Source organism: Antedon bifida, chromosome 7 (genome assembly GCF_963402885.1).
Source record: "Antedon bifida chromosome 7, ecAntBifi1.1, whole genome shotgun sequence".
Classification (NCBI taxonomy): Eukaryota; Metazoa; Echinodermata; class Crinoidea; order Comatulida; family Antedonidae; genus Antedon; species Antedon bifida.
Window position 1 is genome coordinate 7325485 of NC_136232.1, and position 15670 is coordinate 7341154.

General features: G+C 31.0%; 1 protein-coding gene across 1 annotated transcript in view; it reads left to right on the top strand.

The window, feature by feature from the left end:
• LOC144847623 (uncharacterized) overlaps positions 1 to 15670 on the top strand; it is a 61884-nt gene that overhangs the window by 13958 nt on the left and 32256 nt on the right. The window contains exons 7-9 of the mRNA XM_078704077.1: positions 293 to 382; positions 553 to 711; positions 1141 to 1386. Of these exons, the coding sequence (XP_078560203.1) occupies positions 293 to 382; positions 553 to 711; positions 1141 to 1386 (495 nt within the window). The remainder of the gene's footprint in view (positions 1 to 292; positions 383 to 552; positions 712 to 1140; positions 1387 to 15670) is intronic.

Below are 15670 nucleotides of genomic sequence, written 5' to 3' on the forward strand. Positions count from 1 at the left end.
CTAGCCAGGCTAGGCCTAAAGACCGTCCACGAGAGGACATTTAACAGGCGGTGCTACTAGCTAGGTAGCGCATTGTTTCTCTCTTTTTATCATAATTTACCATAAAACATATAATTTAAGACAAGTTGATGACCTGGTTTTAATGTTTTTAAAGTAATATATGCATTGTTTTTACAAAATGTCAAACATTGTAAGGAATTGATATTCAATGGGCAGAACTCGTTATATATAACGTTATATATGTGTCATGTGTGTTATTAATTTCATTATTTCAATTGTCAATGTCTCACAGATCTTCATGGTATCTTTTGCTGTTGTCTGTGTAGTATTCAACCTGTGTGATGATCTTGATGCCCCAGCAAAGGTTTTAAATCCAACAACTGTAAGAGAATTTAAATATATATTTTTATGTACTCACAGTTAACTTTCTTTAGAAATGTAGTTTATTAATTACATATTTAGAAAACCGTAAGCAAAGCAAGTCATTTCTCTTTAAAAGAATTGAAAGATAAAAATATTTTAAAGAGGTTTTATATAAAATGTTGCATTTAGGGTGAATTGTATGATCATCGAATGACAAATCTTGAGTTCATTCTTTATTGGATTCGGTCTGTGTACACAAACAGTAGACCTGACGCAAAGACAAATGATGGTCAGCCTTCTCCTCCTATATTACTGATAGGTACACATTTAAATGGTTTTCAGGGAAATGTAAGTAAGAGCTTAGTCCAACTGATATAAACATTATAAGATGTGATACATAAAGAATATATACTCTGAAAATCACAATTATTATACAATAATTAATTATATAATAATTTATGAGTTGAATGTGGAGAATATTTTCTCTCTCTCTACTCTCTGAAAGTAAATTGTTATTTAATTAATGAACACAAAACATGCTACTTCCATCTTTCAAGTACTATTACTTGCATCTGTCCTGTGTGCATGTGGTACACAATCAACCAATCAAATAGATAATAATCAAATAAGATATACTGTCATATATTTATGGTGTGTTATATTAAATGATATACAGTACAACTGGAATAGCAATATTCACTTCTAGGCGCTGATTTAAAAGTTCTACTAAAAAAGCAATCAAACTATTAAACCTCTATCAAATAACCTTCATTTCAGATTGCACACTTAAAGGAGAAAATATGGCAAGCCCTGGAAGGCAAACCATATAGGAATATGGTGTGTTCAACTATCTTTACCATTGAAAACAGTTTACCATTTGCAATGAGTAATGCTTCAGACATCATAACGAAAATACTTGATTTTTCAAGAAAAATGATCCGCATTTTGCCACTAAAATGGCTACGAGTCCTGCAGGAAATCCAAAAATTGAAAAGTGAACACATCTATCTACCAACTCAGCAGGTTAGGCACACAAAAATGTTTTAAATCATTTTGTTGTTTTTTTAAATGCAGTAAAATAATGTTTCCAAATCAAGTAACATTCTATAAAGTAAGTTGAGTTCAGGTTACAAAGTTGCAAGAAAACATGCCTAAAACAGTTTTCAAATGTTCACACAGCATATTCAGTGAATAGACATAGGATTTTAGATTCAGGACATTTGTTAAACATAATCTCATCAGTTTTTTAAGGGAAAAAAATAGAAGTAAAGGTAATACTGTATATAAAGTTTAATCCAATCTTTTTTTTTTGTTAGATCTTTGATTTAGTTAACAGCTTGGATGTAAAACAGGATGGAAGTGTTTTACTTGAATATTTACATGACATCGGTGAGATTCTCTATTATCCAGATGACAAGGCCCTAAAGGATATAGTAGTTTTAAATTTGATGCGTTTAGTTGACATGTTTAAAAGAATCATCACTGTTATTGATCCAGAGCTGCAGGTTAGCAAATTTATTATGTTACAAGAAATTTAGAACTAAACTAATATTTGCATTTTTAATGAAATTTGAACTGTTACTTTATTTTTAGAGTAGGGAAATATTTGGCAAATAGGGACGGGATTAAGAAACATTGTTCAAAGTATAGCCAATAACCTATAATCACCAATTAAAAACAGGGTTATACTTTATCCAAATTAACTCTAGTCAATATTTGTTTTATATAATGCATACTGTACTGTTGTTTTTATAAACATGGTTGCAATGGTTGGGAATACTTTCATTCATTTTCATTTTTTTAAATAATTTGTTTACTGCAATTTGGCTTTTAATTCAATTTATAATACAGTGTAATTTGATTTGAAAATAAAATAAATAAACATTTATTTTTTATTATTTAAAAATAAATGTTTACACCATGGCTATTAATTAAATATGAGGCATTTTTATCTTTATAATTGTCATGACAAATCAACTTACATTTTTAATCATTATAATAGGAGCCAGGTTTAAAAGATGCTTGGAGAAAACTGGAAACTGGTATTTTAGAAGAACAGTTATTGAGGCATCTCTGGAAGGATTTCTGTGTTTCAGCAGATGATGAAACATTTAACTTCTTTGTCTCTCTCATTGAAAAGTTTGGTTTAATGTGTGAAAAAAAGCGTACAAAGGTATTAAGTATGAGCAGTGAAATCAGATTAAAAATAAAAAAAAGAACCAATTCTACAATTTAACTTGGCATAAGTTATTTTTGTTTAAATACATTCTCTAAAAGCATTGTACAGAACATAGATTGAATTGTTCTAAACTTATCTACCATCAAATCTTTAGTTGTTAACTTATGACCATTTGGTTTGGTAATTCAAAACTTCCAGTTCCAGTATCTATTTAAGCTGAGCTTGGTTTTAATTTATTCTGTTAGTGTTAGATAATTCTTAAACATATAGTAAATGTTCCTTTTATTTTATAGGATGATGGAAGAATATTCTATGTTCTCTCACGTTTGAAACCACATCGCTTACCACCACCTGAATATGACGGAGAGCATGCAATTTCAATTTTTCATGACTTTGATGGCTATCTTCCAGACGATCTGTTTCAACGTGCTGCAACTAAATTCATTGATGAATTCCAAAAGGAAGATTTTAAACCTAAACTATCTTATGAGCATGTAGAATTAGATATTGATGTGCAACACCAAGTCATTCTGGATGTAACTACTGTCAAACATCGCCGTTTGTTTCAGGTAAATTTAATAAACACATTTATAAGATAAATCTTTTTTTAAATTTCATATTTTGGTATAGCTATAACTATACGTACTATATGTTATTTTTATATTGCAGACGACAATAGTTAAAACAAAGAATCCAACTGATATCTCTACAGAAGATGAGCCAAAACCTGGAGTCTGTCAGAAGGTATGATAAAAAGTAGTGAAAATTTATATAGACACTACAGTATATTTAGTAAGAAACAGCTTAGTGACAATTTAGGAATGAAATGAAAAAATGAGAGTGCTTGCAAAAACCATATCCAAGACAATTTTTTTGTTCTTGTATAAAGTTTTTCCATAAATTAGTAATATTAGAATTTTTAAAAATATATAAACTACTGTATAGAATAAACTATAGATTGATTTAATATCTTTAGGTACTAAAGTTCCTTGGAAAAGAGTTAAAAGTGTTCAGTCAGAGTGGTGCACGAGGAGTTGAAGTAAAGGTGTACATCCCTTGTGCATGTAGTACAAATGTTAAAGATGCTCATTTGCATGTTATTCGCATGTTTGATAACGATGTGTTGCCTTGTGGAAGCAATGCAATGGAAGTGAAACGTTACCGTAGATTGTTTGGTGAAAAGTTGCTGCCTCTAGGTAAATATGTCTTTCATTTTACCTCAATCGTTGTCAGAGTGGGGTTACTGTATACTATAGTGTGAATTTTATCAATTTTTTGGCAAATATTTTGTTGGGAATTATTTAAAATTTTTGATTTATGCTTCTTATCTTATAAAAGCATGTTTTTCAATCAGTTTTTATGTCGCTTTTATATTCCACATTGTGTTACTACCAATCATAATAAACACACAAAAATTGGTCTCAGATTTGTTTTGAAAGATGATGTGGAATTCAGTGGAGAATCCTAAGAAGTTCTTTTTGTGCTCTGTGGCCAAAAGGCCCCATTATTTTGACAGAAACGTGAATATGGATGACCATTAAATGAGTACAACCGACTCTACTTTCTTCCTTCCACTATTGTCATTAGCAAATTTTTAGTTATGTTCATTGGTCAAATTCCAAGTATAGAATATGTTGCAATTTCTGCCTATTTGAGATAAAAGATTGCCACCATTCACTTCATGACAAATCACTCTCATGTATTTCCACCTTGACTATACATAGATCTTCAGTCTGTAAAAGATCCACTCTTTTTTGTTCTTTGTAATTCAATCTGTCCTTCTCCCATCTTTATTTTTATTTTTAGCGCTTTTGGACAATATAAATTTGACAACATTAACAAATTAACACCAAGGTTTTAACTGTCTCTGTAAATTAGGTATTTCGTACTGATTTCTGATGTATGAATTTGGGTTATTACTTTGTACATCCTGCGTGGATGTGAAAAATATTTGATTGATAGTTGGCCTATGTTTTTTAGTCAAGTCATCTATATGTAATGAGGTGCCGAACAAAATTTATTGACTCTGATAGGTGCACAAACATTGTTACTGTGAATTGTTTTTGAAAGATTTTACATTCGTGAAATCATATTGAACAAACATGTATGTATTATTTAATATAATGTGTCAAATGGTATGTTAATAACTTTTTTTAATATAGATTTGCCACAGTCTGAACATAAAGAACTATTGAAACCTAAAGGTAAGTAGTATTTGTCAAAATAACACACATTTGTCATTTATAATTGATATTATAATTTAAGTAATATTTAATATTTAATAATTTTACTAGAAAATGAGTACTTATTTATAGTAAAGAGATTTATCAATCACTAATAATATGTTTTGCTATTTACAAAGGTTATGTGGACGACATCGTTATTAAAGAAGTGTCTGAACAAATTAATCGTAACTGGAAACCCTTTGTGAATCGTTTGAAACTGAGATGGTCTGACGTTAGGTTTTTCTTTAACAATGAAGATCAGCCTGACAAGGCTATACAAAACATGCTGACATATTGGAGGAGTAGCCTTGATAATGAAATAAATCAGCTTAATGAATTGTGTAGTGCCTTAACAAAACAAGGACTAAAGAAACTTGCTGATCTTCTTCAGAATGATACACCTCAGATTATCAACCAAGCAGGTATTTACTGTATGTGTGTGATGATACAAAGGAAAGATTTTTTTAAGATAATATACATATATAAATCAAAAAAATATTCTAAAATAAATTAAAACAATTTAAAAAAATTTTTAATTTTGCTTTGAGATGTCTGGTATCATTGTAAAAAAAGATACATTTAAAGGTGGCAGAGAGCTAGCAGAGATTTCTACCAAATGTTTAAACTATTTTATTTATATCAGGAGCTTTGTTATAAATGTGGGTTGGTCTTAACTTTGAGATTGTAAGGAAGAATACTATGATTTTTGTCTATGAAATTCACCAAATGACACTCATTTATATAGGCATTCTTATTTGAAAAGGGTATATAAACTGAAATGACTATAAGTAAGCCATTAAAAATCAGTAAATTTTCTATCTTACAACATTCCGAAAGAAGCCCTTTAGCACCACTAAAAAAAGGCTTATTTCGTGACACTCGGTATGACAAAAATTAAGTGGGGTTATCATCAATGTTGTTGCAAAGATTTATATTTTATAATAAACAGTAGACATTTTAAACCCACAGCTATTTTTAAATCAAATCGGTTTGATTAGGTTTTAGTTTGATCAATTATTGTATTGTTTTTGACAGACAGAAAATTTTAAACACAGGTTTCTGTTTAATCCAACAGATACAATTACAAGAGTTGTGGACTGTACAGGTGGTACTCTTTACCTTAAGGATGAAGATATAAAATTGGTCATAAATCCAGGAGCAATTGAAGAGGGAAAGAAAGTTGATATTTCTCTAGAAAATATTTGGGACAAAACAAAAGATCCTGTATTAAACGAATTTGAAACAATAGTTTCACCTACCGTCAGATGTGGACCACCAGGCACAGTCTTCAAAAAGCATTGTATCCTGTCATTTCCATACAATGCTGTAAATGAAGAATGCTGGGAATTTACTTTACTTGTTAAAGAAAACTTTCAAGATAAATGGAAACGGGTTAAGCTTGGAAGTGATGACAAGGACATACATTTTTACTTAGACAATGGTCGATGTGTGGTAAATTTGATTCACTTCACATTGATGGCAATGTTAGGTCTTGGCAATGGTGGTAAAAAAAAAGTATCATTTGGTGTGTTTGGAAGGATGCTTCAAGATTACTATAAATTTCGAGTAAGAACTTGGCTTCCAGGAAGCCAGAAGGTAATTATATATCTTTTAATACTACAATAGCAAAAACGCATGTATTATTTCAGAAAAAACTCAAAATGAACGTAATATGTTTTTGTTGGTGTGTGCTAAAGTTTTGAATAATTTCCAGGCAGTGTATGATGAGGAAAGAGATTCTGGTGAAGAAAGGTTAGAAATGCCCACAAAAATAAATGTGTTGCGTGAAGATTTGGTAGTCCGAGTAGAAAACAAAAACAATGGATGGCATATACCTGACTCATCTCAAACACAGGTTTTGTATATATAATTTACAATAAATAATAATAATAACATAGCCATGCATAAACTAAGAAGATTTCTTTAAGATTTGTTGTAACATCGATAACATCACCTAAATACTGAATAGAAATATATTTATATGCAAGTTTTAATATTCGTATTTTATTTTTCAGACTTTCAGTTGTGAAGATCTATGGAATGATATTCCATGGAAGATGTTCTTGTTTACAAGATGTGATCCATCAAAGGATGTTCTAAGAGCAACAGTATTACCATCACAAAAAGAAAATGATCTTCCTAAGTTGGAAATTTGTTGTAAGTTACCAATAATGCCTCCACTAAGGCTCAATATTGGTCTAAAGCAAGCAAATGAAGCAAAAAGCAGTTTAAAGCATTACACAATTAAGAATCAGCCATATCAAAGTATTAAAGCAACTAAATCTAAAAGCAAACAAACAATTAAGGCACTGTTTTATATGCTTTATCTGCTTTAAATGAGTTCTTTACAGATTATCCTGCATTATTTTTATTACTCAAAGTATACTTTGTAATGTGATTTAGGAAGTACAGTAGTTTTATTTTCAGCCAGTGAAAAAGAGATTATTATTTAGGAAGTGTTTTTTTCTGTTTAGGAAGTAGTTTTATATTCAGTATGTTAGACTTAAAATAGCAGAAAAGCATATAAAACAGTGTGTTAACTTAGGGTAGTTTTCAATAGATCAAATAAATCAGCAGAAAAAAGCATATAAAGCAGTGTTTTCGACTAGTTTGCATTAAAGCTAATCGATAGTAGAACATCACTGTAACAATTATAAATTGATTAAAGATTTCACTGCTTTTTTATATTTAGGCTATTTACTAAATTTACCTTGTGATTACTAATTTTTACAGGTGAAGTTAGACAAAAAGACAGTTCAAAAAGTCCAGAAGGTATGTTTATATAATCCATGTTACCATTTTCTTGTTTGGAAATACCATTTCTCTGTTTATAGTACAGTGTGTATATTTGCAGTGGCATTTAGAACACCCTGTATTTTATATATTCTTGTTCAGTACAATTTCTTATCAGTATATAATGAAGCCTACTGGTCAAAAGTAATAAAACAAATTGTTTTGATACAGATACAGAAACTACTTTTTGTTTGTTTTAATTAACAATCCCTACAAAATTGTATGTTTTATGATAACATGCCTTCAGAGTGTTTGAGTTTTACTGGTATGTTTTGCTTTTGACAGGAGATGCTGGATAATCAACAATGTCAGAAGGTATGTTTAATCAAAATAAACTATAAAATTATTGTTTATTAACATTGTTTTTACAGGTGATGCCAGGCCATCAACAAAAAGGGCAAGAAATTCAAAAGGTATTTTTTAATTATTTATTATTGTGCTAAATTCAGCATTACTATAAACTATTTTTAAAACTTTTTTTTGCACAATTTTACAGATGATGCTGGACCATCTACAAAAAGGTCAAAAACTTCAAAAGGTATTTTTATTCATATTGTGCTTAATTCAGGATATTCGGTTTATTTAGTATTATTTATTGATTGATTTCATTATTATTTCGTCATGAGGTAATTTCCCAAATGATTGAATCAATACGGTACTGAGTTTGGTCTACTAGCAGTCCTGCTCCCAAACAGTCATCCATTCATAGAAGCGCTGATGAAGAAAGCCTATATGGTGGTGACTGTAGAATGGTCCCGAGACAATGACTAAACTTTGGCTTTACTTGATAGAATATTAAAATTTGTTAGAAATAGAGTATACGATGTTTATTTATATTGGTGTAAATAGTTGGATGTAATGATCTTTTATATAGATTAGAATGTCGTTTGATGAATTAGATAATCCATTATTTAATGTATACATTTTATTATTGTTACAAATTATAATATCAATAAAAAACAATGGAGACATTTTAATCAAGCAAGTAAAAAGGAAAGAAATAGGCTAATTTTTACCGATGATTTATTGGAATCACTATGATTACCCAATGCTTCCATCAGGATACAAACTAAGTGATGATTGTTTAACATGTAAAAAGTAAAATATTTAAGCTAGCAGTAGTGAAAAGATGGAATAGCACCAAGTAATGGTGAAAATCAATTTTTTTTATATTCTTTTGTGAAGGAAAGTTTAGAAATACCATTTACAGTATGAAACTTTTTACAGATAATCCTGGAAGATCAAGACAGACAGTTGAATATCAAGAAGGTAATTTGGTATTATCTATTTTATCAATGCCACCAAGTTATGATACTAAGCCCTGGTCAGACTTCAAAGGCAAAATTTGGCTTAAATGGCATAGCCCTATATATATTTAATTTTGTAATATATTCCATTGTTAGTATATGTAGAACAGTTGTCTCACTCATTGTTTGCTAGCCTGCATCTTATAGTTTGTATACACCACACTGAAGAACTGTACTAGTGTTGGGCTCATTTCTGATTGAGTCGCAATTTTAAATTTACCACACAAATCAGTTTAGTGTGATATAAGGCCACCTACAGAGAAAGGCACAGTGATTACAATAAGCAAAGAAGTATTCTGCTGATCATTATGGCCCTCTTGCCAAATCACATCAGGAATTCCCAGCTTGCTGTGACATGCATTCCAAATTACATCCTTATAGTGTATAGTGTGGTTTGAGTGACCATGTCAAGAACAAGAATTACCCAATCCCCATTTAGAACCACCAAACTACATTGAACAAAACAATTGTAATATGAAATACATTTTTAACATTAACAGTACTGGTAACATGTATACTATACAAAAATCAGAACTGAATGTGTTGATTGTAGCTTTCTTTTCGTAGACTTATTTTGTAAACTTGTGAAAATAATTTGCATGCACTGGCTTTTTAGAAATTAAATACTAATGACTCAACTGTTCAGTATAGTATATTGTAAATACTTTTTTACAGATGAACCCGGACCTTCAAGGCAGTTTGTAAGAAATCCAGAAGGTATGTTTTCCATCAATATATTATTTTATGAACAAATTTACATCAAAAATTGAGCTATTCTCAATTTTCGTAGACCTATTTTGTAAACTTGTAAAACAAATTTGCATGCACTGGCTTTTTAGAAATACTAATGACTCTCTCCTGTTCAGTATAGTAAATTGTGAACACTTTTTTACAGATGAACCCGGACCTTCAAGGCAGTTTGTAAGAAATCCTGAAGGTATGTTTTCCATCAATATATTATTTTATGAACACATTTACATACAAAATTGAGCTATTCTCAATTTTTGTAGACCTATTTTGTAAACTTGTAAAACAAATTTGCATTCACTGACTAAATGGATGAAGGATAGTTTAGAAATTAAATACTAATGACTCTTTACTGTTCAGTATAGTAAATTGTAAACACTTTATAGGGAGAAAAGGTGTGACGTCACGTTACCGATTGCGCTGGGTCCAAACAAAGTTCGGTCGGCCATCTTGTCCTATTCTAACGCATTGATTTAACACCGCTTTTCGTACATCCCGATAAATTTCGTTTTGACATAATTTAGAGTTGTTCATCTTGCTTTATTTTACTACGTACTACTGTTGAATATTTTTCAGATAATATATTGTATGTTCACTTTCAGTTTATAATCGTAATGTTCGAAAAATAGCATTTTAAATTTCGTGTTACAAGCACTTTTTAGGCCTCTTTATTTGGCAGCGAGTTTATACCAGCAGTATTTCTGCGTTTGTTTGTGGAAATGTGAATCAATATACACTTCTAACTTTCAGTTTACTATTTATTATATTATGTATTGCTTAGTAAAGTTTGAGTTTTTAATATGGTAGGTAAAATGTTGAATTTTACTAGTTTTGATGCATAAGCTAGGCCAAATATGGGTCATATTGATCGGTAAAATGTCGGCGCTATAGGCGGCTAAGAACGACCGCACACCGCTAGGGGCCTACCTCTGATGTCGTGAGGTAACACGAAATTTAAAATGCTATTTTTCGAACATTGCGATTATAAACTGAAAGTGAAAGATATATTATCAGCAAAATATTCAACAGTAGTATGTAGTAAAATAAAGCAAGATGAACAACTCTAAATTGTGTCAAAACGAAATTTATCGGGATGTACGAAAAAGCGTTGTTAAATCAATGCGTTAGAATAGGACAAGATGGCCGACTGAACTTTGTTTGGACCCAGCGAAGTCGGTAGCCAGGAAACGTGACGTCACACCTTTTCTCCCTATTACAGATGAACCCGGACCTTGAAATCCTGAAGGTATGTTTTTCATCAATATATTATTTTATGAACAAAATTTGAATACAAAATTGAGCTATTCTCCATTTTAAACTCATCCAAATGTTCTTGCCCAAAGTGTTTAAAAAATATAATTTTTACAGATGAACCCGGACCTTCAAGGCAGTTTGTAAGAAATCCAGAAGGTATGTTTTTCATCAATATATTATTTTATGAACAAATTTACATTGAGCTATTCTCCATTGTAAATTCATCAAAATGTTTTTGCCAAAATTGTAAAAAAATGTATTTAATGATAAATATGTGAAACACATTTGCACCAGCTAAACTATTAAGAAACCATTTTCACATACTTATACTATATTCAATAACAATAAAAATGTGTTTTATTGCCTTATTTCACCTGTAATTAACAATTCATTGTTATCTTTATTGTTCAGGAATTATAATTTGGAATTTTGTACTGTACTTAGTATGTTTGATAATTGTGATCTTAAATAGATACTGAAACTAAAATAGAAATATGTTAAATACTGTATTCCATTTTTATATTGAGAACTTGTTTTATATGCATACTGAAGACTAAGTTTGATACTTATTTTATACAATATTATAGACACACTTTATAGGTTGGTATTGGAACCATTGATTAGAACTCAATAAACTGTTAATAAATAGAATGAAATATCCAATGGATATGAATCAATGAAACAGTTCTTCTACTTCAGAGAGCTAAGTTAATTGGCCATGTTCTGACATTATTGTACTTTATATTAAATACATTTAAGAATAGTTGGAACAAAAGTAATTCTTGGGTGGGACTCGAACCCACAATTATGTGCAAATTTACCTGCAAGTTTTTTTTTATCATCCTGTTGGTGCAGTACCTGCTGTTATTTGGGCTTGAATCTAACCCTTACCCATCAGCACAATAGGTATGAACAGCAGCAGGGCCATAGCCAGCATGAGGCAGATCTCGCCTTGTCTGAAATTTTCGCCACCAACCCCCATTATATTATATCTAAAGCATCTTTACCTCGTCTGTTTTTAACCTCTCGCTACAGCCTTCACAGCAGGCTAGTGAGGTTGGAGTCCCACTCAAGAACAAATTTGCAGGTATTCTCAAATGTACTTTAGTATAAGCCAATTAATGTTGTAATAACTAATTGGTAAGTTGGTTAAACAATATATACCAATACTGATTTATAGATTTGGTAATTACTTTGCATTTAGATTATTTTCTCAATGTTTTCTGTCTTCCTAGAACCTTCGGATTTCATTTTTCGTTGCATTAAAACAACATTTTCAGAGTGGTATGATAAGCGCGGCTATCTCAGTTTGCTGAAGTTATTGTACAAAGACCTTGTACCCCATGATGTGTTAGATAATGCATCAGACACAATGGATTTGATCAAGTCATTAGTTGATTCCGGTCATCTAACTAAAAGCAATTCCACACTGTTTCTCGAAACCATAAAGGCAACAAGAGAGTTTGGATTAGGAAAAAAAATTCAAGATCAAATTTTATTCTTTCCAAATGCCAAGGACATCTCCTTTACAATATTGAAACTTCACAGAATTAAGTTGATAGATTTTGGACATGCACTAACCTCAAAAAATGTGAAAGCAATCAGTGACTTCTACAATGTAGGAAAAAACCCTTACAAGAATAGCTGGGAGTTGATAGTGGACCTTGAAACAAGGAATATCATCTGCGAAGAAAACATGCAGTCATTCATCAACAGACTGAATCTTCTGAACCTTACAGGGCCTCTGGAAATTCTAACAAAAGGTAGGTGCAATATTTAGCACATTTGATGCCATGAAATTTATATAGTACATCATGGTACTATACTGTAGATCAACAGATAACACTTTACAGTATGTACTCTATAATCTTGTGAAAGTGGTTGCAGAAGAGGAAACTACTGCCCAACATTTCAGAATATCATTTCAAAGACAAAATGAAAATCTGACAAACTGATGAACAAAATATATATAGTTTTTCTCGATGTGGCACCAAGCCTGTTGCCCAAAGTGACATTGCCTAAAAGAAATGACAAGAAATGTTATTATGCTCTAACAAATAAATATGCTTGTTTGATGAGAAATATTAAATGACATCATATTATCACAAACCATGACCAAACAACTCCTACACACAGATAAAACATTATGACCCCTTTTAATCACTAATTTTGTATTATTCCACAACAGACTATCAGTGAAGAGTAATGCATGTTACAAAGATCAGATGAACTGCTGTAAATTACTGTAATGAAATTATGACAGAAGTGGAAGTGGAACCAGATTTTATTTGTACACAGTATATAATATTTTAATCAAGAGCCTTTGAATGAACATTGCTGCGATTATGTAAATGATAACATGCCTAAGGTATAGATTTTTCTGTAGAGTAATGGGAGAAGTGGTACATGAAGTTAACACAACAACCTGGTTGGGTCCAGGACTTTTTCTCTGCATCAACTATAAAAGATGATCTCTCAAAATGTCACTGACATCATGACATAAAAACAAACAGGTTGTCCTTTCATTGGCCAGTTGTTAGAGTAAGGTGATCTTCCTTATCACCTTTTATTTAATTTGTACAAAATACTTAAAAGATGAATCCTTTAAAAATATAATGAATAGTTTTTAATAGTATACAGTAAGTTCAGTACAAATAACCTACTTAAAATGTAGGCCATGCAAAATTAATTAGTAGACAAAATATTCTACTGTAAAAGAGATTTTTTTGAATGAATCCTTTAAAAAGAAGTATATACAATGAACAATATAATAAGTTTTAAATAATATAAGTTAGTACAAATATAAAATGTATGCCTGTGCTAATTAGTTAGTAGACACATTTAAAGACAATAGTCTACTGTAAAAGAGATTTTTTTAAGTGGAATCCAAATTATTGTTTAGAAATTATGTAATAAAAAAACAGTACTATTTTAAACATTCTATAGATATAATATACAGTAGTTGTAATACCTATTACTTCAGTCCAACATTTTGAGAATGACTGATTTGGAGATTTGTACATGAATGTTATTGACATATAATAGAAATAATTATATCAGAAATGATTCACCTAATCAAAAGAAATCCAGTACTATTAAAACATTCCATAAATGTAATTTTGGGATTTGTAAATTTCAAAATGAGAACTTAAATGTAGGTATACCACAAACTAATTTTTTATAGTAAATTTAAGCTATATTCATAAAAAGATATTTTTTAATATGAATTTACATTTTAACTTGTAGAAAAACTTAATCAAAATGTGATATTGACTATTATATGACTCCATAACGTTTTAAGAAAAATTAGGATAGTCTTTGATTTTAGTTTTAATGATTACTAATATTTTTTTTTAATCGTGGTTCTACTATGCTACACAAAAGATATATTTTGAACACAGTACAATGATCAGCATACAGTACTGTATATACTGTAAAAATAAGGATACAGCATTTCAAGTCAGATGGTAAATGTTGTTGCCATATAGTAAGTGTGGTAAGTATAAATCATGATCAGCAACACAAGCTTGATTTGAATTATCTTTTCTTCTGCTTTAAACCTTTTTCTTTATTGCATTTATGTTTTTCCTTTCACATTGTGCTGCTTAGAAGATGTCAAGTATTTTGTCCAGTGGCGTAACGGCTATGAGCGCTCACTGCGTAAACCCAGGGGTCCCAGAGCTTATGGGGTTTAGCCAGTGAGTGGTCACTGGGTAAACCCAGTTGCCCCAGAGCTTATGGGGTTTAGCCAGTGAGTGGTCACTGGGTAAACCCAGTTGCCCCGGAGCTTATGGGGTTTAGCCAGTGAGTGGTCACTGGGTAAACCCAGTTGCCCCGGAGCTTATGGGGTTTAGCCAGTGAGTGGTCACTGGGTAAACCCAGTTGCCCCAGAGCTTATGGGGTTAAGCCAGTGAGCGCTCACTGGGTAAACCCAGTTGCCCCAGAGCTTATGGGGTTAAGCCAGTGAGCGCTCACTGGGTAAACCCAGTTGCCCCAGAGCTTATGGGGACCCCTGGGTTTAGCCAGTGAGCGCTCATAGCTGTGTATGGTTTTCAAGATTGTTTAAGGTAACTTAAGACTTTTGTATGTAAAATAGTCACAATGAGCTATGCTCAACCCTGCATCTGCAAGTAACTACAAACATATTTAAAAATGCAGTGCCTTATTTACCCCTGAACATTCCTACTTTTACAATTGCAAAAATATTGTTTTCAAAAGATTTATTTTCAGCTGTAACTTTTACATATCAATATTATTAGAATTATTAGTGTGGAATTCTGTCTAATGAAAGTTAATTCATTTGGATTGGTGTATACTGTATTATGTGTAACTGTAATAGATACAATGTATGCTAGCTTTTCATATTGATTTCAAATATTTAACTGGATTAAAAAAAAGCCTGTAATAAAAATTGGCCTTGAGAAAAACACTGATATGTGGCAAAAGCTATGATTTGAACCAAGCACTGTGGACTTTGGAAGCATGCTAAGCACCAAGCTTAGACTGCCATTAAATGTGGTTGTGTTTTTAAATTGGTGTTAATTTTTATAGCAAATGTATGAATTACATGTAGATTGAACATTATTATTAAATATTACTTGACGGTTCTAAAAAAAAATGTAATAATTTTCTATGATTTAGGGATTGTAAATTTCATTATGGTACTATTTACGCATGTTATTATATTAAAAAGTTCAGTTAACTTTTTGATATAAATTTGCAAAACTGTCTACTTAAACTACATATCAATTTGCCATAAAATTGCGGGCCAGTTTTAAAAAGTATAACTTGTAATTTTAGTA